At 45.9% G+C, this 24,864-nt stretch overlaps 1 protein-coding gene across 1 annotated transcript in view; it reads right to left on the bottom strand.

The window, feature by feature from the left end:
• LOC100136366 (cystic fibrosis transmembrane conductance regulator II) overlaps positions 1-24,864 on the bottom strand; it is an 81,399-nt gene that overhangs the window by 32,054 nt on the left and 24,481 nt on the right. The window contains 10 exon segments of the mRNA NM_001123534.1: positions 2,900-3,028; positions 4,162-4,422; positions 7,347-7,899; positions 8,509-8,595; positions 11,233-11,327; positions 17,097-17,288; positions 17,851-18,027; positions 19,086-19,178; positions 24,157-24,285; positions 24,579-24,696. Coding sequence (NP_001117006.1) covers positions 2,900-3,028; positions 4,162-4,422; positions 7,347-7,899; positions 8,509-8,595; positions 11,233-11,327; positions 17,097-17,288; positions 17,851-18,027; positions 19,086-19,178; positions 24,157-24,285; positions 24,579-24,696 — 1,834 coding nt within the window.

Here is a 24,864-nt window from a genome sequence, read left to right on the forward strand (position 1 = left end):
TATAACATCTTTCCTCTAATACAGTACCGTAAGGGGTAATATAACATCTTTCCTCTAATACAGTACCATAAGGGGTAATATAACATCTTTCCTCTAAGACAGTACTGTAAGGGGTAATATAACATCTTACCTCTAATACAGTACCGTAAGGGGTAATATAACATCTTTCCTCTAAGACAGTACCATAAGGGGTAATATAACATCTTTCCTCTAATACAGTATCATAAGGGGTAATATAACATCTTTCCTCTAATACAGTACTGTAAGGGGTAATATAACATCTTTCCTCTAATACAGTATCATAAGGGGTAATATAACATCTTTCCTCTAATACAGTACTGTAAGGGGTAATATAACATCTTTCCTCTAATACAGTACTGTAAGGGGTAATATAACATCTTTCCTCTAATACAGTATCATAAGGGGTAATATAACATCTTTCCTCTAATACAGTACCGTAAGGGGTAATATAACATCTTTCCTCTAAGACAGTACCATAAGGGGTAATATAACATCTTTCCTCTAATACAGTATCATAAGGGGTAATATAACATCTTTCCTCTAATACAGCACTGTAAGGGGTAATATAACATCTTACCTCTAATACAGTACTGTAAGGGGTAATATAACATCTTTCCTCTAATACAGCACTGTAAGGGGTAATATAACATCTTTCCTCTAATGCAGTACCGTAAGGGGTAATATAACATCTTTCCTTAAGATTCTATATTATCAGGTTGATCTGAGCTGTTTACACGTGATCAGGTTGATCTGAGCTGTTTACATGTGATCAGGCTGATCTGAGCTGTTTACATGTGATCAGGCTGATCTGAGCTGTTTACACGTGATCAGGTTGATCTGAGCTGTTTACATGTGATCAGGCTGATCTGAGCTGTTTACACGTGATCAGGTTGATCTGAGCTGTTTACACGTGATCAGGTTGATCTGAGCTGTTTACACGTGATCAGGCTGATCTGAGCTGTTTACACGTGATCAGGTTGATCTGAGCTGTTTACATGTGATCAGGTTGATCTGAGCTGTTTACATGTGATCAGGCTGATCTGAGCTGTTTACACGTGATCAGGTTGATCTGAGCTGTTTACATGTGATCAGGTTGATCTGAGCTGTTTACACGTGATCAGGTTGATCTGAGCTGTTTACACGTGATCAGGTTGATCTGAGCTGTTTACACATTATCAGGCCGATGATTGATTTACAGCACACAATAATTAAAAGAAAATGTCAAGAAAACTATATGCTATTACACCATTTGTTATCATCACTGCATGTCAGAGGCATGAAAAATGTGCAAATAGACTTGGAAAACAGGTGGTATAGCCTACGCTCCAAGGCAGCGATGGGTGGCTGACACCGAGACACATACACATACATTTGTGCCTAATGACAATCGCCAAATGTCATGACACCACTGTTTGGAGGCTGGAAATATGTTGCGAGTGGATGAACGTACACGGGTAGCCTAGTAAAGGAGCCCTTCGAAGTGATTGTTTTACAATCAGATGAACACATGACTGGTTGTGTTAATGCCACAATAAAAGACAATACATTTCAAAAGTTAAATTACAAATTACGACTAGACCCACAGAGATCCTATTGAATTATTAGTGATTCTACATGTATTTCTATAATGAGGCTGATAAAAAAACGTGGTGCACATATAGGAGGTTCTGTACCGGGAAGAAATTAATTCCACTTTCAACCCTGGTTAATATAGCATCTGTCCTCTAATACAGTGATGTTATCGGTTAATATAGCATCTGTCCTCTAATACAGTGATGTTATCGGTTAATATAGCATCTGTCCTCTAATACAGTGATGTTATCGGTTAATATAGCATCTGTCCTCTAATACAGTGAAGATTAGCACCACAACCATGGATATTGTTCCCCCAAGCGAATGCAAATACTATGCCTTCCGCAAGATGATTACACCTACCATTCTGAAAGAGTGAAGTGGCTTGATGCCACCGTTTTTATTCCTTAAATATATCGGTTAATATAGCATCTGTCCTCTAATACAGTGATGTTATCGGTTAATATAGCATCTATCCTCTAATACAGTGATGTTATCGGTTAATATAGCATCTGTCCTCTAATACAGTGATGTTATTGGTTAATATAGCATCTGTCCTCTAATACAGTGATGTTATCGGTTAATATAGCATCTGTCCTCTAATACAGTGATGTTATCGGTTAATATAGCATCTGTCCTCTAATATAGCGATGTTATCGGTTAATATAGCATCTGTCCTCTAATACAGTGATGTTATTGGTTAATATAGCATCTGTCCTCTAATACAGTGATGTTATTGGTTAATATAGAATCTGTCCTCTAATACAGTGATGTTATTGGTTAATATAGCATCTGTCCTCTAATACAGCGATGTTATCGGTTAATATAGCATCTGTCCTCTAATACAGTGATGTTATTGGTTAATATAGAATCTGTCCTCTAATACAGTGATGTTTTTGGTTAATATAGCATCTGTCCTCTAATACAGTGATGTTATTGGTTAATATAGCATCTGTCCTCTAATACAGTGATGTTTAGAAGTTTAGATAGCTCGCTAAATTAACTTCGCAATCTAAAAAATGTTAGCTGACATGGGATAACTGACTGACTATCAGTGACTGAAATAACAGGAGAGAAACTGCTGATGCACAACCACATTTTGAAATTCACCTTGTGTATTCTACTATTCTAACTCAAAATTGTAAGTTAAGACCCAGACTGAGTCCCCCCCCTAAAATTAAAAAAATTACTGATCCGAGGGCCTTGAAAAGGGGGGCCACGGACCGCATGTGGCTCGCGGGCCGCTAGTTGCCTGTCCTTGCTCTACAGTATGTCCGAGACAGGGATCATCTAAAGCTATCATTACCTCGAGAGCGAAGATGAGGAAGATGAAGATGAGGACGTAGACCAGGTTCCTGTTGGTGAAGATGTAACGCAAATAGGTGTTCCACGACGTCGTCTCAAACACGTTCTCACGCTCGTCTGCAAAGCATTGCTGCAAACAGACAAAAGAGATATGTCAAATGAAATACTAAAACCTAGCTGTTCTTTGTGTTTTGTCTTCAAACATTTATGTTCAAACTTTACTTTGGAAAAGGTGGTTCAAACACTGGTGAACATTCTATGACGTCCCTTTGGCAACTCCTTGATCCTAACCATAACCTCCATGTGCTCTTAAAGACCCGCAGCTACAGGGGAAAACGTCCACGCTGCTGCCTTCACTGAACCTACCTCCATGTGCTCTTAAAGACCAGCAGCTACAGGGGAAAACGTCCACGCTGCTGCCTTCACTGAACCTACCTCCATGTGCTCTTAAAGACCAGCAGCTACAGGGGAAAACGTCCACGCTGCTGCCTTCACTGAACCTACCTCCATGTGCTCTTAAAGACCAGCAGCTACAGGGGAAAACGTCCACGCTGCTGCCTTCACTGAACCTACCTCCATGTGCTCTTAAAGACCAGCAGCTACAGGGGAAAACGTCCACGCTGCTGCCTTCACTGAACCTACCTCCATGTGCTCTTAAAGACCAGCAGCTACAGGGGAAAACGTCCACGCTGCTGCCTTCACTGAACCTACCTCCATGTGCTCTTAAAGACCAGCAGCTACAGGGGAAAACGTCCAAGCTGCTGCCTTCACTGAACCTAATTCCATGTGCTCTTAAAGACCAGCAGCTACAGGGGAAAACATCCAAGCTGCTGCCTTCACTGAACCTACCTCCATGTGCTCTTAAAGACCAGCAGCTACAGGGGAAAACGTCCACGCTGCTGCCTTCACTGAACCTACCTCCATGTGCTCTTAAAGACCAGCAGCTACAGGGGAAAACGTCCAAGCTGCTGCCTTCACTGAACCTACCTCCATGTGCTCTTAAAGACCAGCAGCTACAGGGGAAAACGTCCACGCTGCTGCCTTCACTGAACCTACCTCCATGTGCTCTTAAAGACCAGCAGCTACAGGGGAAAACGTCCACGCTGCTGCCTTCACTGAACCTACCTCCATGTGCTCTTAAAGACCAGCAGCTACAGGGGAAAACGTCCACGCTGCTGCCTTCACTGAACCTACCTCCATGTGCTCTTAAAGACCAGCAGCTACAGGGGAAAACGTCCACGCTGCTGCCTTCACTGAACCTACCTCCATGTCCTCCTCATCCACATCCTCACTGATGTCATAGACACTATCTTTGGACAGGCGTCGTGCGTAGATGTCCAGCTCAGAGGCTAGCTCGCACTGCGGCGTGACGGACAGCTTCTTCCTGAAGGATGTCTGGAGCTGCTCCCTCCTGCCCTGCCCCTGGGCGTTGGTGATGAACTGCAGCACAGACTGGCGCCGCTGCCCGCTCAGGTGCTGCAGACCGTCGTGGTACAGGTTCCCCCGGGGCAGCGACTCTTCCACCTATAATCAAATTAAAGTTAGATTTTTTGTATATATTTTGCCTTTATTTAACCAGGTAAATCATTGAGAACACATTATCATTAACAACGACCTGAGTTTATTTGTCATTTGTACAGGATACAGCAAAGTAGTGTGAACACGTTTACATACAAGCTCTCCTGTCAAACAGTGTAACAGCTATACAAGTAATCAATGAAAAACATGTAGAATAAAACACAATAAGACCAAGTTTAATTGTCACATGCGCCGAATACAACAGGTGTAGACTTTACAGTTAAGTGCTTACTTACGAGCCCATTCCCAACAATGCAGAGTTAAAAAGTATGCCACAATTTTGTTCAATAAAAAAGGCAATAGTAACACAAAAACAATAAAAGAGGCTATATACAAAGAGTACCAGTACCAAGTCAATGTGCCGGGGTACGAGGTAGTAGAGATAGTGAAGGTAATACAGTATGTATGTGTGGGTAGGGGTAAAAGTGACTAGGCAATCAGGATATATAATAAACAGAGTAGCAGCAGCATATGTGAAGTGTGAAAGTGTGTCTGTGTGAGTGTGCATGTGTGTGGTGTCAAGATGCATGTGTGTGAGCGTATGTGTTTTGTGTGTGTGTGTGTGTGTGTGTGTGTGTGTGTGTGTGTGTGTGTGTGTGTGTGTGTGTGTGTGTGTGTGTGTTGGAGTGTCAGTGTAGCATGTGTGAGTGTGTGGGTAGAGTCTAGTGAGAGTGCATAGAGCCAGTGCAAGAGAGTCAGTGCAAAACAATTAAGATAAATAAATAAATAATAAGGGAGGCGGAGGGGGAGGGGGGGTCAATGTAAATTGTCCGGGTAACCATTTGAATCACTGTTCAGCAGTGTTATGGCTTGGGGTTAGAAGCTGTTCAGGTGCCTTTTGGTCTGACACTTCACATGCTGGTATCGCTTGCCGTGTGGTAGCAGAGAGAACAGTCTATGATGCCTGGAGTCTTTGACAATTTTTAGGGCCTTCCTCTGACACCACCTGGTATAGAGGTCCTGGATGGCAGGGAGTTTGGCCCACTGATGTATTGGTCTGTACGCAATACCCTCTGTAGAGCTTTGCAGATGCCGAGCAGTTACCATACCAAGCAGTGATGCAGCCAGTCAAGATGCTCTCAATGGTGCAACTGTATAACTTTTTGAGGATCCGAGGGCCCATGTCAAATCTTTTCTCCTGAGGAGGAAGAGGCATTTTCGTACCCTCTTCACGACTGTGTTGGTGTGTTTGGACCATGATAGGTCCTTAGTGATGTGGACACCGAGGAACTTGAAGCTCAGGAGGGGACTGAGCACACACCTCTAATGGCCCCCGCGTTGAGGGTCAGCGTGGTGGATGTGTTGTTGCTTACCCTCACCACCTGGGGACGGCCTTACAGGAAGTCCAGGATCCAGTTGCAGAGGGAAGTGTTCAGTCCCAGGGTGCTTAGCTTAGTGATGAGCTTGGAGGGTACTATGGTGTTGAACGCTGATCTGTAGTCAACGAACAGCATTTTCATATAGGTGTTGCTTTTGTCCAGGTGGGAAAGGGCAGTGTGGAGTGTGGATCTGTAGGGGCGGTATGCAAATTGGAGTGGGTGTTGATGTGAGCCTTGACCAGCCTTTCAAAGCATTTCATGGCTACAGATGTGAGTGCTACAGGCGGTAGTCATTTAGTCAGATTACCTTGGTGTTCTTAGGCACAGGGACTATGGTGATTTACTTAAAACATGTAGGTTTTAGAGACTGGCCAGATAGTGGTTGAAAATGTCAGTGAAGACACTTGCCAACGCATGCTCCGAGCACACATCCTGGTAATCCATCTGGCGCTGCGGCCTTGTGAATGTTAACCTGTTCAAAGGTCTTACTCACATCGGCTATGGAGAGCGTGATCACACAGACATCCAGAACAGCTGGTGCTCTCACGCATGTTTCAGTGTTGCTTCCATCGAAGTGAGCATAGAAGGCATTTAGCTCGTCTGGTAGGCTTGCGTCACTGGACAGCTCTGGGCTGGGTTTCCCTTTGTAACCCGTGATAGTTTGCAAGCCCTACCAAATACGATGAGCATCAGAGGCGGTGTAGTAGGATTCGGTCTTAGTCCTGTATTGACGCTTTGCCTGTTTGATGGTTCGTCGGACGGCATAGCAGGGTTTCTTATAAGCTTCTGGATTAGTGTCCTGCTCCTTGAAAGCGGCAGCTCTAGCCTTTAGCTAAGTGTGTATGTTGCCAGTAATCCAGGGCTTCTGGTTGGGATATGTACGTACGGTCATGGTGGGGACAACGTCGTCGATGCAGCCGGTGACTGATGTGGTGTACTCCTTACTGCCATCGGATGAAACCCGGAATATATTCCAGTCTGTGCTAGCGAAACAGTCCTGTAGCTTAGCATCTGCTTCACTGACCACTTTTGTATTGAGCATGTCACTGGTACTTCCTGTTTGAGTTGTTGCTTGTAAGCAGGAATCAGGAGGACAGAGTTATGGTTCGATTTGCCAAATGGAGGGTGGGGGAGAGCTTTGGATGCGTCTCTGTATGTGGAGAAAAGGTGATCTAGAGTTTGTATACCTCTAGTTGCACAGGTGACATGATGGTAGAAATTAAAATCACTGGCCACCATGAGTGTCGCCTCTGGTTGAGCATTTTCTTGTTTGCTTATGGCCCCTATACAGCTCGTTGAGTGTGGTCTTAGTGCCAGAATAAGTTTGTGGTGGTAAATAGACAGCTATGAAAAATACATATGAAAACTCTCTTGGTAAATGGTATGGTCTACAGCGTATCATGGGGTATTCTAACTCAGGCGAGCAGAACCTCGAGACTTCCTTAATATTAGAGATCGCACACCAGCTGTTGTTAATAAAGAGACACCCCCCTCTGATCTTACCGAACTCTAAGAGCACTATGTAAATAAAAAATAGAAAAGCAACCTCACCTGATCATCCTCGGGCACCACAGAGAACTTCCTCTCTGACAGCTCCCGCACGCCATCCTCGATGGTAGTGGACCCTGGGGTTGGAGCCTGGGTGTTTTGGGGCCCAGTACCGATGAAGGAGAACTTACGTGCCGTTGCTAATGGATTTAAGATAATCGACTGTTTACGTTTCTCCACCACTGTGAGACCGTCGCCCCCGGGGATGGTGATGCCTTGGGGTCCCGTGTTGCCGTTGATGACCGAAGGCGGGGGCTGGCGGAAGGACTGGCGGATGGGCTCGGGACCACGGAGGACGGCGGATTCGTCGATGGAGACGCGTCGGAGGGTCTCGGTGAGGATGGAGCTGCGGCGTTCGGCTTTGATGTTGTCGTAGGCCTCCAGGCCCAGGAGCAGGGAGCTGAAGTCTGGTCTCTTGGCCTGCAGCTGGGAGAAGGAGCCGTAGAAGTAACACACTCCGTTGTGAAGCAGAAGGATCTTGTCTGCTCTCTTAAGGTGGTCCATCTTACTGGTGACCACGATACGAGTCTTGGAGGACATCAGTTTGCACAGACACCTGGCAAGAGAAAATACGTGTATCCTTTGTTTAGATTATCAACCTTTACTTTAACAGACAGGCATGAAGTGACCTTTGGAAAACAAGTCGTTTCCTAGGAACGCGAAGAGATTCACATTGTAAAAAAAAGTTTCACATTGCTGTTTAATCATGTGCTTGCCCTCATTTCTGAGGAAAGATGCTGATAACACAAATGTCTGAAAATTAGATGAAAGGTCATGAATGTCAGACACAAAGTTACATTTCCACAAAAAGCCCACACCTCACCACCTAACCCAATTGCTCAATAGGTCAAAGAGAACAAGACCTTGATCTTAACCTTCTTTCTTCACCTTAACCATTCACCCAGCCCATCCCCCACCCTCATATCCCAGACCATCCCCCACCCCCACCCTCATCTCCCAGACCCCAGCCCATCCCCCACCCTCATCTCCCAGACCCCAGCCCATCCCCCACCCTCATCTCCCAGACCCCAGCCCATCCCCCACCCTCATCTCCCAGACCCCAGCCCATCCCCCACCCATATCTCCCAGACCCCAGCCCATCCCCCACCCTCATCTCCCAGACCCCAGCCCATATAAAAGCTTCAGTGTTGAGCCACAGACAGACCTCTCAAAGATCTCTTTCTCCGTCACAATGTCCAGGTGGGTGAAAGGCGAATCCAACAGGTAGAGGTCAGCATCTTTGTACACGGCTCTGTAAAAGCACACACACACACACACACACACACACACACACAGAGATGCACACTCATACAGAGATACACACAAATATAATTGGAAGTAAGTAATAAATCAAACAGGCATGTAAATTAGGAAGTCAAGTCCTTGTGGGATTCAATTCAGTTTAAGTGATACATCTAGCCAAACTGGCAGTGATGCTCTCAGTTAAGTGGGAGCAAATGGAGACCGGGGACAGTAAAACCAATAAATAATGCATATGTTCAGAATGTTGGACTAGACATAGAGATTTAATGGGAGTAAATAAACGGCTGCAGAAGCACCAGGGATATTAGATCATAAAACACTACAGTTATAGGAGTTGGACAAGATGTCTTCACGGATCCACCCGAACCTGAATACCCAAGACTCGAGCGAGTCTGGGTCCAAAATTCAACCTTTTTGCTCGGGTCCTGGTCAGGTCCTGTTTGATTGTCATCGGGTCTGGGGTCAATGTAGCTACAGCTGATAGACACGAGTGGACCCGACCAGGGTTCTGCATATATTATTTATAAAGCCCTTTTTACATCAACAGATTTCACAAAGTACATATACAGAAACCCAACTTAAAACCCCAAACAGCAAGCAATGCCGATGTAGAAGCATGCCAAGAGCATATTTATTTTACACTAGTCAGGTGAATTTATTGACTTATAGAAGGCCTAGCCAACATATAAAGGCCTATTCGTTAAAACCTGTTGGGGCTAGGGGGCAGTATTTTCACGGCCGGATGAAAAACGTACCCAATTTAAACAGGTTACTACTCTGGCCCAGAAAATAGAATATGCATAGTATTAGTAGATTTGGATAGAAAACACTCTGAAGTTTCTAAAACTGTTTGAATGGTGTCTGTGAGTATAACAGAACTCATATGGCAGGCAAAAACCTGAGAAAAATTGAATCAGGAAGTGGGAGAAATTAGAAATGTAGTTTTTCTTTTGAATCCCTTGAAAAACTACAGTGACATAGGATTTACGTTGCACCTCCTATCTTTTCCATTGGCTGTCAACAATCTTTAGGAACTGGTTTCATCCGTCACCTGTTACCGGGCAGAAAATTGTGGCTCAGGCAATCACTGGCCAGTCTGAGGACAGTTGTCTTATGACGCGCTTGCACGTGACTTCGTTGTTTTTAATTTTTCTTCTGGGATGAATACCTATTGCCCGGTTGTAAAATTATCGCAATTTTACGTAAAAAAATACCCTAAAGGATTGATTTTAAACATTGTTTGACGTGCTTCTACAAACGGTAATGGAACATTTGACCATTTCGTCTATGGATTTGCATCCACGCCACATGGCATTGTAAAGTGTTCTGGATGGGTCAACAAAACGGACGTATTTGAACATAAATGATGCTTTGCAGAACAAATGAACATTTCTTGTGGAAGTGGGTGCCCTTCCGAGTGCATTCCGCCGAAGATCAGCAAAGGTAAGTACAGGCTAAGTTCTGAGTACAGGCTAAGTTCTGTACTCAGAATATTGAAAAATGTGCTTTTTCCGTAAAGTTATTTTGAAATCTGACAAAGTGGTTGCATAAAGGAGTAGATTATCTCTAATTCTTTAAATAATTGTTATAAATTTTGTCAACGTTTATGAGTTCTTCTGTAAATGTATGTGCCTATTCACCGGGAGTTATGGGGAGAAAACATTTTCTGAACGTCACGCGCCAATGTAAAAATTGGGTTTTTGGATATAAATATGAACTTGATCGAACAAAAAAATGCATGTATTGTCTAACATGATGTCCTAGGAGTGTCATCTGATGAAGATTGTCAAAGGTTAGTGCTTAATTTTAGCTGTATATCTGGTTTTGTGACGGCCATCCGTGCCTGGACATTTTTATTTTTTATTTTTTGCTAATGTGCTATCCTAAAATAATCGAATGTTTTGCTTTCACCGTAAAGCCTTTTTGAAATCGGACAATGTGATTGGATTAACGAGTAGAGTATCTTTAAAATGCAGTATAATACTTACATTTTACTTTTGAGATTATTATTTTTTTAATTTCGCACCGTGCTATCTCACTGGTTGTTGTCCAACCAATCCCGTTAACGGGATTTTATCTCTAAGGGGTCCTCTAGAGGTTAACCAGAAGAGCAATTTGACTGATAAACATATTTTTTTGTTCACTCGGTCCAATCGGGTCTGTTCTAGGTCTGGTTGTTGTCTGGTCCATTCAGGTTCGGGTCTGAGAGTACCGGGTCTGTTCTAGGTCTGGTTGTTGTCTGGTCCATTCAGGTTCGGGTCTGAGAGTACCGGGTCCGTTCAGGTCTGACTTTTTGGACCCGAGAAGACTTCTAAGCTGAACTAACAGTCAGATGAAAGCATTGATACTGTAGTAATCATCTTTTTCATAGGGCATTATGACCAGGAATCACTATCCATACACTGTCCCATACATTTAACGAGTCACAACACTAGTCATGACTTCAAAAAATAAACCACAGTGTTTTGCCGAGTAGATCATAGAGTGAGTGACTCAACATATTGTGGGTCTTATATAATGAACGGGGAGATTTAATGAATTAATGTTGCCATGGTGACAGACGGTGAAAGGTGCTGGGGGTGAGTGATGCATGCTAAAAGACAGGTGTGTGCCTACAGGTACCTACCTGGCCAGACCTATCCTCGCCCTCTGACCTCCACTAAGGGTCACCCCTCCCTCCATAAGGGGCGTCTTGTCTTTCTCCGGCAGCAAGGCCAGATCCTGAGGCGAGAGCAGCGGGGGTTTAGATACATGCTTGAGACGCACACACACAAATCAAAAGCTGAAATATGAAATGTAGGGGAGTAGGGACATCATAGACCTACTAAATGTAGGGGAGTAGGGACATCATAGACCTACTAAATGTAGGGGAGTAGGGACATCATAGACCTACTAAATGTAGGGGAGTAGGGACATCATAGACCTACTAAATGTAGGGGAGTAGGGACATCCTAGCCCTACTAAACGTGTTGAGGAAAACAAAATCAAAAGTTCAATACCTTATTGTTTACATCTGTGTTAACAGACATAACAGACTGAGCTGGCAGCTAAAGAAATCTATGACTCCTGAAAGAATGTTGACAACAAACTGGGCAAAGACTCAAATTAATGTCCCCTAGTTTTCTGTCCAGTGTTTAAATGGGAAATTAAATTAACCTGTTGAAAACGTACAACTTGTTGAGTTTTGCAAATCCAATTCCTTTTCCACAATGGGATACAGCTGCAGCGTAATCAAATCACATGTCTTTAAAGCTATTTAATAAAGCTATTTAAAAAAGCTATTTACAGTATAAATACCCAAGCTGAAAGACAGAATGGTTTGATTTCAAAAGTCTAATAGCACCACATCAAAAATACCAAACCAGAAACACTGAAACATAAAAGGAGTATGAAAAATGACCACAGCTGAGGATAAGTTCATTATTAATTAGATTATTTCAAACACAAATGTCTGAAGCACATGTACACCAACATGTAAAATAATGAATTGAGTCATACAGTGATGGAACAGTCTACCATCATAAAACCGCCTACCTTTTTAAATGCTACTTCCGCTGTCCAAAAGGAAGGCATTGGGAATTAAGTTAACATGTTGTTTAACAGGTCTTAAAACACAGCAAGTGGCAAAAGGCACCTTGTGTGTCTCATACTGAACAAAGCCACTGTATTTGTCCCAACTGGCACCCTGTTCCCTATATAGTGCCCTTCTTTTGACCAGTAGCCTGGTCAAAAGTAGTGCACTTTATAGGGAATAGATTGCCATTTGGAATGTATCCACTGTTAGGCTAGAGCTGAAACCTACAAGCTAACAAAGGGAAAATGTGTAAAATACTTTGGGTTTACAAGATACAGCCCACCAATGGTGGTTGTCTGGTCCTGGGACGGGCCACAATAGTCTGCAGCACAATCACAAGCCCTACTAAACACAGTCTGATTGGTCTGGGCACACAGAAACAGCTGTCTCTCTTTTCTCTCTGTCTCAGACCACGTACACCAGATTGCGTTTGTCATATTACTCACTTTGAGAGATTCCATATTCATGACTCTTCTAAAGTCACTCAATTGACAGTTTGGATAAAGGTAGACGTTGCCGTTACATAAGAGGGAATGGTCACTATCGTGAGCTGTCAAAGCGATTAAATATGTTCATACAGTAGTGTTTGCTTTAAACACACTCTGATGTTGGTCAAATAGCCATTGTGTAACACACCATCCACTTTATCTGTGGCAAATCATCAATACCCCAGGGCATGAGTGGTGCCAATTTGCCACTGTAATCATTTCCCCGCCTTCTCAAAAGTCAAAATGTAAAACCAATGATAACTACTGTATAGTAGCTCTGCTGCCCAGAGTTTTCTGGTCAGGTCATGTAGTCAGGAAAAAGTGCTGATCCTAAATATACACAGATACACAGATTGACAATGAGTGCTAGTCTAATCTACATCAATGCCTGTGACTCTGCGCAAGCTGATATTCCGTTCCAATGACATAATGTGGTGTGTCCATGGCAACGGGAGTGTCTGGGACAGTAATCCAGTGACACGGCCCCCCTGCTGAGGCAGCACTTTGAACACACTGCCCACCACTTAACACTGGGGCTCCACACAGGGATGGGATGGCATTGTGTGTGTGTGTGTGTGTGTGTGTGTATAAACTGGAGAAATATGACACATCAACGCCTCACAAAGGCTACAGGGTAGACAGTCAAGTAGAACATATGAGTCAAGGGAGAAGGAGAGAGAATTGGGTTGGGAATGAGAGAGTAGCAACAGAACAGGGGGAGGTTGAGAGTTAGCAACAGAACAGGGGGAGGTTGAGAGTTAGCAACAGAACAGGGGGAGGTTGAGAGTTAGCAACAGAACAGGGGGAGGTTGAGAGTAGCAACAGAACAGGGGGAGGTTGAGAGTTAGCAACAGAACAGGGGGAGGTTGAGAGAGTAGCAACAGAACAGGGGGAGGTTGAGAGAGTAGCAACAAAACAGGGGGAGGTTGAGAGTAGCAACAGAACAGGGGGAGGTTGAGAGTAGCAACAGAACAGGGGGAGGTTGAGAGTTAGCAACAGAACAGGGGGAGGTTGAGAGAGTAGCAACAAAACAGGGGGAGGTTGAGAGTAGCAACAGAACAGGGGGAGGTTGAGAGTAGCAACAGAACAGGGGGAGGTTGAGAGTAGCAACAGAACAGGGGGAGGTTGAGAGTTAGCAACAGAACAGGGGGAGGTTGAGAGTTAGCAACAGAACAGGGGGAGGTTGAGAGTTAGCAACAGAACAGGGGGAGGTTGAGAGTAGCAACAGAACAGGGGGAGGTTGAGAGTTAGCAACAGAACAGGGGGAGGTTGAGAGAGTAGCAACAGAACAGGGGGAGGTTGAGAGAGTAGCAACAAAACAGGGGGAGGTTGAGAGTAGCAACAGAACAGGGGGAGGTTGAGAGTAGCAACAGAACAGGGGGAGGTTGAGAGTAGCAACAGAACAGGGGGAGGTTGAGAGTAGCAACAGAACAGGGGGAGGTTGAGAGTTAGCAACAGAACAGGGGGAGGTTGAGAGTTAGCAACAGAACAGGGGGAGGTTGAGAGTAGCAACAGAACAGGGGGAGGTTGAGAGTAGCAACAGAACAGGGGGAGGTTGAGAGAGTAGCAACAGAACAGGGGGAGGTTGAGAGAGTAGCAACAGAACAGGGGGAGGTTGAGAGAGTAGCAACAGAACAGGGGGAGGTTGAGAGAGTAGCAACAGAACAGGGGGAGGTTGAGAGAGTAGCAACAGAACAGGGGGGAGGTTGAGAGTAGCAACAGAACAGGGGGAGGTTGAGAGTAGCAACAGAACAGGGGGAGGTTGAGAGTTAGCAACAGAACAGGGGGAGGTTGAGAGTTAGCAACAAAACAGGGGGAGGTTGAGAGTTAGCAACAAAACAGGGGGAGATTGAGAGTTAGCAACAAAACAGGGGAGGTTGAGAGTTAGCAACAAAACAGGGGGAGGTTGAGAGTTAGCAACAGAACAGGGGGAGGTTGAGAGAGTAGCAACAGAACAGGGGGAGGTTGAGAGAGTAGCAACAGAACAGGGGGAGGTTGAAAGAGTAGCAACAGAACAGGGGGAGGTTGAGAGAGTAGCAACAGAACAGGGGGAGGTTGAGAGAGTAGCAACAGAACAGGGGGAGGTTGAGAGTAGCAACAGAACAGGGGGAGGTTGAGAGAGTAGCAACAGAACAGGGGGAGGTTGAGAGTTAGCAACAAAACAGGGGGAGGTTGAGAGTTAGCAACAAAACAGGGCGAGGTTGAGAGTTAGCAACAAAACAGGGGGAGGTTGAGAGTTAGCAACAAAACAGGGGGAGGTTGAGAGTTAGCAACAGAACAGGGGGAGGTTGAGAGAGTAGCAACAGAACAGGGGGAGGTTGAGAGAGTAGCAACAGAACAGGGGGAGGTTGAGAGTTAGCAACAGAACAGGGGGAGGTTGAGAGAGTAGCAACAGAACAGGGGGAGGTTGAGAGAGTAGCAACAGAACAGGGGGAGGTTGAGAGAGTAGCAACAGAACAGGGGGAGGTTGAGAGTAGCAACAGAACAGGGGGAGGTTGAGAGTAGCAACAGAACAGGGGGAGGTTGAGAGTTAGCAACAGAACAGGGGGAGGTTGAGAGTTAGCAACAAAACAGGGGGAGGTTGAGAGTTAGCAACAAAACAGGGGGAGATTGAGAGTTAGCAACAAAACAGGGGGAGGTTGAGAGTTAGCAACAAAACAGGGGGAGGTTGAGAGTTAGCAACAGAACAGGGGGAGGTTGAGAGAGTAGCAACAGAACAGGGGGAGGTTGAGAGAGTAGCAACAGAACAGGGGGAGGTTGAAAGAGTAGCAACAGAACAGGGGGAGGTTGAGAGAGTAGCAACAGAACAGGGGGAGGTTGAGAGAGTAGCAACAGAACAGGGGGAGGTTGAGAGTAGCAACAGAACAGGGGGAGGTTGAGAGAGAAGCAACAGAACAGGGGGAGGTTGAGAGTTAGCAACAAAACAGGGGGAGGTTGAGAGTTAGCAACAAAACAGGGCGAGGTTGAGAGTTAGCAACAAAACAGGGGGAGGTTGAGAGTTAGCAACAAAACAGGGGGAGGTTGAGAGTTAGCAACAGAACAGGGGGAGGTTGAGAGAGTAGCAACAGAACAGGGGGAGGTTGAGAGAGTAGCAACAGAACAGGGGGAGGTTGAGAGTTAGCAACAGAACAGGGGGAGGTTGAGAGTAGCAACAGAACAGGGGGAGGTTGAGAGTTAGCAACAGAACAGGGGGAGGATGAGAGTTAGCAACAAAACAGGGGGAGGTTGAGAGTTAGCAACAAAACAGGGGGAGGTTGAGAGTTAGCAACAAAACAGGGGGAGGTTGAGAGTAGCAACAGAACAGGGGGAGGTTGAGAGTAGCAACAGAACAGGGGGAGGTTGAGAGTTAGCAACAGAACAGGGGGAGGTTGAGAGTTAGCAACAGAACAGGGGGAGGTTGAGAGTTAGCAACAGAACAGGGGGAGGTTGAGAGTTAGCAACAAAACAGGGGGAGGTTGAGAGTTAGCAACAAAACAGGGGGAGGTTGAGAGTTAGCAACAAAACAGGGGGAGGTTGAGAGTAGCAACAGAACAGGGGGAGGTTGAGAGTAGCAACAGAACAGGGGGAGGTTGAGAGTTAGCAACAGAACAGGGGGAGGTTGAGAGTTAGCAACAGAACAGGGGGAGGTTGAGAGTTAGCAACAAAACAGGGGGAGGTTGAGAGTTAGCAACAAAACAGGGGGAGGTTGAGAGTTAGCAACAAAACAGGGGGAGGTTGAGAGTTAGCAACAAAACAGGGGGAGGTTGAGAGTTAGCAACAAAACAGGGGGAGGTTGAGAGTTAGCAACAAAACAGGGGAAGGTTGAGAGTTAGCAACAAAACAGGGGAAGGTTGAGAGTTAGCAACAAAACAGGGGTAGGTTGAGAGTTAGCAACAGAACAGGGGGAGGTTGAGAGTTAGCAACAGAACAGGGGGAGGTTGAGAGAGTAGCAACAGAACAGGGGAGGTTGAGAGTAGCAACAGAACAGGGGGAGGTTGAGAGTTAGCAACAGAACAGGGGGAGGTTGAGAGTTAACAACAAAACAGGGGGAGGTTGAGAGTAGCAACAGAACAGGGGGAGGTTGAGAGAGTAGCAACAGAACAGGGGGAGGTTGAGAGAGTAGCAACAGAACAGGGGGAGGTTGAGAGTAGCAACAGAACAGGGGGAGGTTGAGAGTTAGCAACAGAACAGGGGGAGGTTGAGAGTTAGCAACAGAACAGGGGGAGGTTGAGAGTTAGCAACAGAACAGGGGGAGGTTGAGAGAGTAGAAGAAAACTATTCAGGTAAAAGAAAAAATAGCGAGAACAAAGCAAAGACAAAGGAAAGCAGAAAAAGTAAAGAAACATTCAACACAACCACATCAAAGACCAGACCTGAGACCAAAGGAATTCTAACCAAGTTAACATGCAACACACAAACAACAAGGTTACATATTTCAGTCCAGCGTACCTCCTCCAGCTGACATGCCTTGATGACAGAGGTGTAGCGGAATTCGTCGTAGGTCAGACCAAACAGGATGTTGTCACGGATGGTTCCGGGCATGATCCAGGAGGTCTGGGGGGAGAAGGAGATCCGCCCACTGTGTTTGATCTTCCCCTCTGACGGGACCAGCTCTCCCAGGATCATCATCAGCAGGGAACTCTGGGGGGAGACACAGATAAAATAACATTTTATCTCTATGGAAGACACACATTAGTGTGTGTGTTAGCTTCCAGACGCAACTTCAGGAGTCTGTTGGGACATTGGGCTGACATTTGTGGACTCCCTTAGTTGAGCATCTCTCTGGTGCCTGACAATGGAAAATAACCCTAACCTAAAGTGTCAGTTTTTACACCATTTGTTTTTGCCTGTCAACAAAAGCAGATCTATAATTTCTAGGAATACTACTTACCAGTTGGCAGGTAAAATGCGTCCGTCGCTATCAAAAAACGCATTTATAACCAGTTTTTATCTGTTATTATTAACATTTTCCACCGAAAACACTTGATTCTTTGTGTTTCCAGTGGAAACTGTCAATAGTAGGCTAATCGTTGGAATGGAAGACCCTATGACATAATGAGATATGTGAATTACAGGGACTGCATTTGGCACATATACAGAAATGTTGATTAATGTACATTGTCCGTGTCAAATCAAATCAACCCAGACCTCCTCCTCCTCCATCCACCCCAGTGTTCCCTGACAGACTGAGTGGTAGTGGTACCTTTCCGGAGCCGGTGGATCCAGCCACGGCCAGCATCTGTCCCTTCTCCAGGTACAGGCTGATGTTCTTGAGGACGGGTGTAACATATAGGTTGGTGAAGAACAGCCCTACATCACCGTTAGGGTGGCCGTTAGACTTGTTCTCCTGCTTTATCTTCTCAAACAACTCCCCGATACCCTGGAGAGGGGGAGAGAGTTGGGGGAGAAATAGAGAGAGAGTGAGGGGGGGAGAGAGAGTAGGAGGAGAAGGAGAGAGAGAGGGAGGGGAAGAGAGAGGGGGGAGAGGGAGAGAGAGGGTGAGAAAGAAAGAGAGAGCGTGGGAGAGAGAGAGGGTGAGAAATAGCTTTACATTACATCAAATGTAAATTTCTCTCATACAATATGACCAGACCAGCTTGTCTGAAAGAGTGAGCTCATGTGTGTCCAGCTCTGGTTGTATTAGAAATACTATTTGGGCATAAAGGGGACAACAGACGAGTGATACAATGCTCTGATGACAGCTTGATGCTGAAATGTCTCAGCCATCCAGCTGGGAAAATTAGAAAGATGAGAAAGTCTTTTTTGGTCATTTATTTGGAAGATTCTGGGAATCACTGAGAAATAGGAGACTCTTGCGCCCCAAAGAAAAAAGGCCTCAAATGCCAGTATTGGCCCCTAATCCATCAACATTTCCATAGCAATCAAATCACTGGTGAGAGTTCTGTAGGAGAGAAACAGTGAACCTGGTTGGTTTGTTAAATCATTGACCTGGGTGATGTTTTATGGGTCAGTGATCTTCTAATGCCAAGGGCTTCCGTCACTTCTATAGCTTACACTGCGTCACATTCATATTCAAATGAGCTGACGTACACGCAGTCCACAATAAAGACCAGTCTGACAACTCTGGCCTATTTCCAAAACTACTTTCACAGGAGGAGACGCTGGGATAGAATCCTGGATGTGATAAATGAATGGATTCCTAACCAGATTTTCCCAGCATAGAATGGGTTTGGTATAGTTTACCACCGTCTAGCATAGCATTGGTTATCTAAATTAGTGCACAAAGCATCTGAACACAAATCATTTTTTACCTACTTGAGATGGCCATAACATGTGTCCATAAAGTTAAATGTACTGCCTGCGACACTTCAAACTGATAACGTTGTTCTGTGGTCATGATGATGAATTGCCTTTTACCTACACAATAGTAGGATTATTATCAGGAAGAATAGAATGCACACACACACACACACGTACCTCATCCCAGGAGGCGGTCACGTTCACCAGCTCTACCTCAGTGGTGGTCAGGTTGTACTCTAATACTTTGTACTCCTCTTTACAGAGGTATTCCTACAGGACAGACAAAACAAGAGTTAAAACCACAAATGTATTACAAATTGAAACAGATAAGAATATTATCTTGGCAACAACAAGTCAGCTCAATACGCACACACACACACACACACACACACACACACACACACACACACACACACACACACACACACACACACACACACACACACACACACACACACACACACACACACACACACACACACACACACACACACACACAGTGGAGAACAAACAGTAGTGGCTCACAGACAGAATATACAACATGTTGTCCTACTGTAGTGCCTTGTGCAGTACTGGCTCACAGACAGAATATACAACATGTTGTCCTACTGTAGTGCCTTGTGCAGTACTGGCTCACAGACAGAATATACAACATGTTCAGGAGATAGAGGAATCCCTGATAAGAATGACACAACAACAACTGTACTGTGACCCTAATATGGCCTTTTTGGCCGTGGACTCTCTATTTCTTGATGCGCCTTATGGCAGGGCAGTATGAAGGGCATGTATGTGTCTTGGGGTGCAGTTGGTGTGGGGGGGGTGCACGCGTCTGCAGTGTTTCACCTAGGATTTTTGCAGTGGCAAAGTTAGCGTGGTAGTGGGCGTGGCCAGTTGTGCAGTCTCCAACCAACATTTTGAAAGGACTTCCTCTTGGCGACAGAGACAAAATGTTGCTGTTTTAAAGTTAATTTCCTGCAATTCTACACATTTTGTCATGGCTTATGCCATGTTTTATGCTACATGAGTGACTCAAACATAATACCAAAATCAATGAGGGCCCCATGCCATTTTTGCAATTTTTGATTCTCCTTGACTGTCTAGTTATTATTTGGGTGATTGTTATTCAAAAATCTTATTCAAAAATATATAGCTCCATTATCTCTAAATACTTTATATCTGGTTTTAGTTGTTTAAGTTTACACTGTAAACACTTTACCATCCTGAAAATGATGAAAAAAATGTAATATTAAATAGCTGCTGCTAAATGAATATAGGGGAAACACTGATCCGTATGTCTGAACATGCATTTGTGTGCATGTATGTGTGTGTGTGTTTGTGCCAATTCCTGAGTCTTCAGATACAGATTCTTCAAATACTGACAAAAAAATCTCCAAAACTGACATAACCTTCAGGGACACTGACATAACCGTCGGGGACACTGACACACTGACATAGCCTTCAGGGACAGTGCCATAGCCTTCAGGGACAGTGCCATAGCCTTTAGGGACAGTGCCATAGCCTTCAGGGACACTGACATAGCCTTCAGGGACAGTGCCATAGCCTTCAGGGACACTGCCATAACTGTCAGGGATACTGACATAACCTTCAGGGACATTGACATAGCCTTCAGGGACACTGACATAGCCTTCAGGGACAGTGCCATAACCTTCAGGGACACTGACATAGCCTTCAGGGACACTGACATAACCTTCAGGGACAGTGCCATAACCTTCAGGGACAGTGACATAACCTTCAGGGACAGTGCCATATCCTTCAGGGACACTGACATAACCTTCAGGGACAGTGCCATAACCTTCAGGGACACTGCCATAACCTTCAGGGACACTGCCATAACCTTCAGGGACAGTGCCATAACCTTCAGGGACACTGACATAGCCTTCAGGGACACTGACATAACCTTCAGGGACACTGACATAACCTTCAGGGACACTGACATAACCTTCAGGAACAGTGCCATAACCTTCAGGGACAGTGCCATAACCTTCAGGGACACTGACATAGCCTTCAGGGACACTGCCATAACCTTCAGGGACACTGACATAGCCTTCAGGGACAGTGACATAACCTTCAGGGACACTGACATAACCTTCAGGGACAGTGCCATAACCTTCAGGGACAGTGCCATAACCTTCAGGGACACTGACATAACCTTCAGCGACAGTGCCATAACCTTCAGGAACAGTGCCATAACCTTCCGGGACAGTGCCATAACCTTCAGGGACACTGACATAGCCTTCAGGGACACTGACATAGCCTTCAGGGACACTGACATAACCTTCAGGGACAGTGCCATAACCTTCAGGGACAGTGACATAACCTTCAGGGACAGTGACATAACCTTCAGGGACAGTGACATAACCTTCAGGGACACTGACATAACCTTCAGGAACAGTGCCATAACATTCAGGGACACTGACATAACCTTCAGGGACAGTGCCATAACCTTCAGGGACAGTGCCATAACCTTCAGCGACAGTGACATAACCTTCAGGGACACTGACATAACCTTCAGGAACAGTGCCATAACCTTCAGGGACAGTGCCATAACCTTCAGGGACAGTGCCATAACCTTCAGGGACAGTGCCATAGCCTTCAGGGACACTGCCATAACCTTCAGGGACACTGACATAGCCTTCAGGGACACTGACATAACCTTCAGGGACACTGACATAACCTTCAGGGACACTGACATAACCTTCAGGGACAGTGCCATAACCTTCAGGGACAGTGCCATAACCTTCAGGGACAGTGCCATAACCTTCAGGGACACTGACATAGCCTTCAGGGACAGTGACATAACCTTCAGGGACACTGACATAACCTTCAGGGACAGTGCCATAACCTTCAGGGACAGTGCCATAACCTTCAGGGACAGTGCCATAACCTTCAGGGACACTGACATAACCTTCAGCGACAGTGCCATAACCTTCAGCGACAGTGCCATAACCTTCCGGGACAGTGCCATAACCTTCAGGGACACTGACATAGCCTTCAGGGACACTGCCATAACCTTCAGGGACACTGCCATAACCTTCAGGGACACTGACATAGCCTTCAGGGACAGTGCCATAACCTCCAGGGACAGTGCCATAACCTTCAGGGACAGTGACATAACCTTCAGGGACACTGACATAACCTTCAGGGACACTGACATAACCTTCAGGGACACTGACATAACCTTCAGGGACACTGACATAACCTTCAGGGACACTGACATAACCTTCAGGGACAGTGCCATAACCTTCAGGGACAGTGCCATAACCTTCAGCGACAGTGACATAACCTTCAGGGACACTGACATAACCTTCAGGAACAGTGCCATAACCTTCAGGGACAGTGCCATAACCTTCAGGGACAGTGCCATAGCCTTCAGGGACAGTGCCATAGCCTTCAGGGACACTGCCATAACCTTCAGGGACACTGCCATAACCTTCAGGGACACTGCCATAGCCTTCAGGGACAGTGCCATAACCTCCAGGGACAGTGCCATAACCTCCAGGGACAGTGCCATAACCTTCAGGGACACTGACATAACCTTCAGGGACACTGACATAACCTTCAGGGACACTGACATAACCTTCAGGGACACTGACATAACCTCCAGGGACACTGACATAACCTTCAGGGACAGTGCCATAACCTTCAGGGACAGTGCCATAACCTTCAGGGACAGTGCCATAGCCTTCAGGGACACTGACATAGCCTTCAGGGACAGTGACATAACCTTCAGGGACAGTGACATAACCTTCAGGGACAGTGACATAACCTTCAGGGACACTGACATAACCTTCAGCGACAGTGCCATAACCTTCAGGAACAGTGCCATAACCTTCAGGGACAGTGCCATAACCTTCAGGGACAGTGCCATAACCTTCAGGGACACTGACATAACCTTCAGCGACAGTGCCATAACCTTCAGGGACACTGCCATAACCTTCAGGGACAGTGCCATAACCTTCAGGGACACTGACATAGCCTTCAGGGACACTGCCATAACCTTCAGGGACAGTGACATAACCTTCAGGGACACTGACATAACCTTCAGGGACAGTGCCATAGCCTTCAGGGACACTGACATAGCCTTCAGGGACAGTGCCATAACCTCCAGGGACAGTGCCATAAACTTCAGGGACAGTGACATAACCTTCAGGGACACTGACATAACCTTCAGGGACACTGACATAACCTTCAGGGACACTGACATAACCTTCAGGGACACTGACATAACCTTCAGGGACAGTACCATAACCTTCAGAGACAGTGACATAACCTTCAGGGACAGCGCCATATCCTTCAGGGACACTGACATAACCTTCGGGGACACTGACATAACCTTCGGGGACACTGACATAACCTTCGGGGACACTGACATAACCTTCGGGGACACTGACATAACCTTCGGGGACACTGACATAACCTTCGGGGACACTGACAAAACAAGAGTTGACAATGACAAAAACAGAGTTATCATCAACCTCTGTTAACAAGCACTCATTTCCCCTCCACTTCCTCAAGTCTGTACATTCCACATGGAAATGTACATTATATACATTATATACAGAATACAACATGACTACAACATGTGCTTCTCCAACCCAACTCCCAACTATTACAGCCCTGTACCAGACTGTACCAAAGTTAAATTCCGACTTCGACGATGACCCAAAGTTCCAGCGTACTGTACCGCATCTGAATGGAACTTTGAAACCCCATCCATCCCTCCCCCTGTCCTCCCCCGTCCTCCCCCATCCTTTTCCCCACTCCCTGTCCTCCCCCCATCCTTTTCCCCACTCCCTGTCCTCCCCCCATCCTTCTCCCCACTCCCTGTCCTCCCTCCATCCTTCTCCCCACTCCCTGTCCTCCCTCCATCCTTCTCCCCACTCCCTGTCCTCCCTCCATCCTTTTCCCCACTCCCTGTCCTCCCCCCATCCTTTTCCCACTCCCTGTCCTCCCCCCATCCTTTTCCCACTCCCTGTCCTCCCCCCATCCTTTTCCCACTCCCTGTCCTCCCTCCATCCTTCTCCCCACTCCCTGTCCTCCCTCCATCCTTTTCCCCACTCCCTGTCCTCCCTCCATCCTTCTCCCCACTCCCTGTCCTCCCTCCATCCTTTTCCCCACTCCCTGTCCTCCCCCCATCCTTTTCCCCACTCCCTGTCCTCCCTCCATCCTTCTCCCGTCCCCCCCATCCGTCTTTTCCTCCATGCCCAAGTATGCATAACCGCCTCACCTCTATCTTTGTGACCAGCGCCAGGGTGTCGTACCACATCTGTATGGAGCCGGGCAGCTGTCTGGTGAGGGTCATTCGGAGCACCATGAGGTAAGAGGCAGTGGTGAAGATACTTCTCAGGATGATGCCCTGGAAAGACCCCATTCAGATTCAACTTTATTCATCCCCAATGGAAGTATTTCACAGATGTTTTACCTCATATTCATTATATCCAGCACAATACCAGTGTCTACGTATGTGAAAAGTGTGTGTTTTGTAGTAAAACAGATAAGAAAAGGTATTTTATTAATCCCCAAGGGGAAACTAATTTGTCATACTTTCTCAACAATACAAAGACAAAAGAAATACTCACAACATCAAAAACATCACAAGTCAATTAGATTTTAAATAAATATATATATATAGACCAGTGGGGAAAGTACCTTGCTGAGGGCGTGGGGCACGATGGCTGACACAATGACCAGGATGGCAGAGAAGAAGTAGGAGGCGCTGTAGAAGTACCGCAGAGAACCAATCTTCCTCGTCAGCGTCATCTCATCCCTGGGAGGGGGGAGAGAGGAGAGGTGGGGGGGTGGGGGACCATATTTACGTCACAATCTGCCTAGACAAGGTTACAAGATGTCCTGTCACGTACTTGATGGCATAAATAGGTGGACAAACAGCCACAGGGAAATCTAATTATGGATTTAGCCCCACATTCTCCCAAAT

The sequence above is a fragment of the Salmo salar genome, chromosome ssa10, assembly GCF_905237065.1.
Source record: "Salmo salar chromosome ssa10, Ssal_v3.1, whole genome shotgun sequence".
Lineage (NCBI taxonomy): Eukaryota > Metazoa > Chordata > Actinopteri > Salmoniformes > Salmonidae > Salmo > Salmo salar.